The sequence below is a fragment of the Sphaeroforma arctica genome (genome assembly GCF_001186125.1).
Source record: "Sphaeroforma arctica JP610 unplaced genomic scaffold supercont1.8058, whole genome shotgun sequence".
NCBI lineage: Eukaryota > Ichthyosporea > Ichthyophonida > Sphaeroforma > Sphaeroforma arctica.
In genome coordinates, this window is record NW_014032500.1 from 1 (window position 1) to 1,040 (window position 1,040).

A 1,040-nucleotide genomic window follows, 5' to 3' on the forward strand; every position below is an offset into this window, starting at 1 on the left:
ACCCTCACACCCCGTATGCGTGGTGTGAGTATGTCCAGGAATGCCGCACGTGATCGCAAGCATCGTTCGTCTTCCCCTTACAAGAGACAGAACTCTCCAAGGCCTGCAATGAACCCTGTACCTGCGGCTGTGGCTGCGACCGAGCCAGCCGACGAGGTGAACGCACCCGTAACGGACGGATCTCTCACAGACTTGATAGCGGGTGAGTGGGTGTTTATAGTCTAGAATCTAGTACAAGCAACCTGTAACCATATGTATATACAAGTGTACATCATATACATCTTTGTATCATATGTTTGCAGCTACCTATCTATGTCTCTACTAGAAAGCGGTGGAACTCAAGGTATGCGGTAGCACTGAAGCCGCGGCTGTGGTTGTGGTTGTGGTTGTGGTTGTGGGGGCTCGCCGCACCTGAAATTGAAGGGTGACTTACTGGATTCAATAAGGATGGGTAGGTGATTATACTTTGATACAAGTATTCCGTATTTATGCAGAACATCCCATTATTCCTATATATATTCTTATATATAATATTCCTATATATATTATTCCTATATAAATTATTCCTACTTATATATTATTCCTCTATATATATTATTCCTATATATATTCCTACATATAATATTCCTATATATATTATTCCTATATATATTATTCCTATAAATATTAGTATCTTTCAATGGCATTGAATTATTGTCAGAAACAGAACACCTTACGATCTGGATTGTAGGATTTTAGGGTAAGCCACCTGCTGTGGTGATCGTACCTGCGACTGAAGGTCCTCCTAATTTTTTTTGGTAGTGGTTCTATGCGAGCAATCGATTGCATTGCATGCGTATATATATAGCTGCGGCATGCATTGTTTTGCATATATTTTTATTGTTACCAGCATGTCTATATCTGTCGTATGTGTTAATGTTGCCTGCATGTGTGTATAGTATGTATTGTTTTCGCTACATGTATGTCTATTTATTGTGATTGTTTTTGCCACCTATATGTCTATTTATTGTGACCACTTTTGTTGTTGATCAATACAAGGA

General features: G+C 39.3%; 1 protein-coding gene across 1 annotated transcript; it reads left to right on the plus strand.

Moving 5' to 3' along the window:
* Positions 1–30: 30 nt before the first annotated feature.
* Positions 31–202, plus strand: SARC_16427 (hypothetical protein; the record flags this gene model as incomplete). The annotated part of the gene is made up of 1 exon (XM_014289467.1): positions 31–202. A coding segment is annotated over one exon (172 nt), but the record flags the coding sequence as incomplete, so codon positions are not given.
* Positions 203–1,040: the final 838 nt, after the last annotated feature.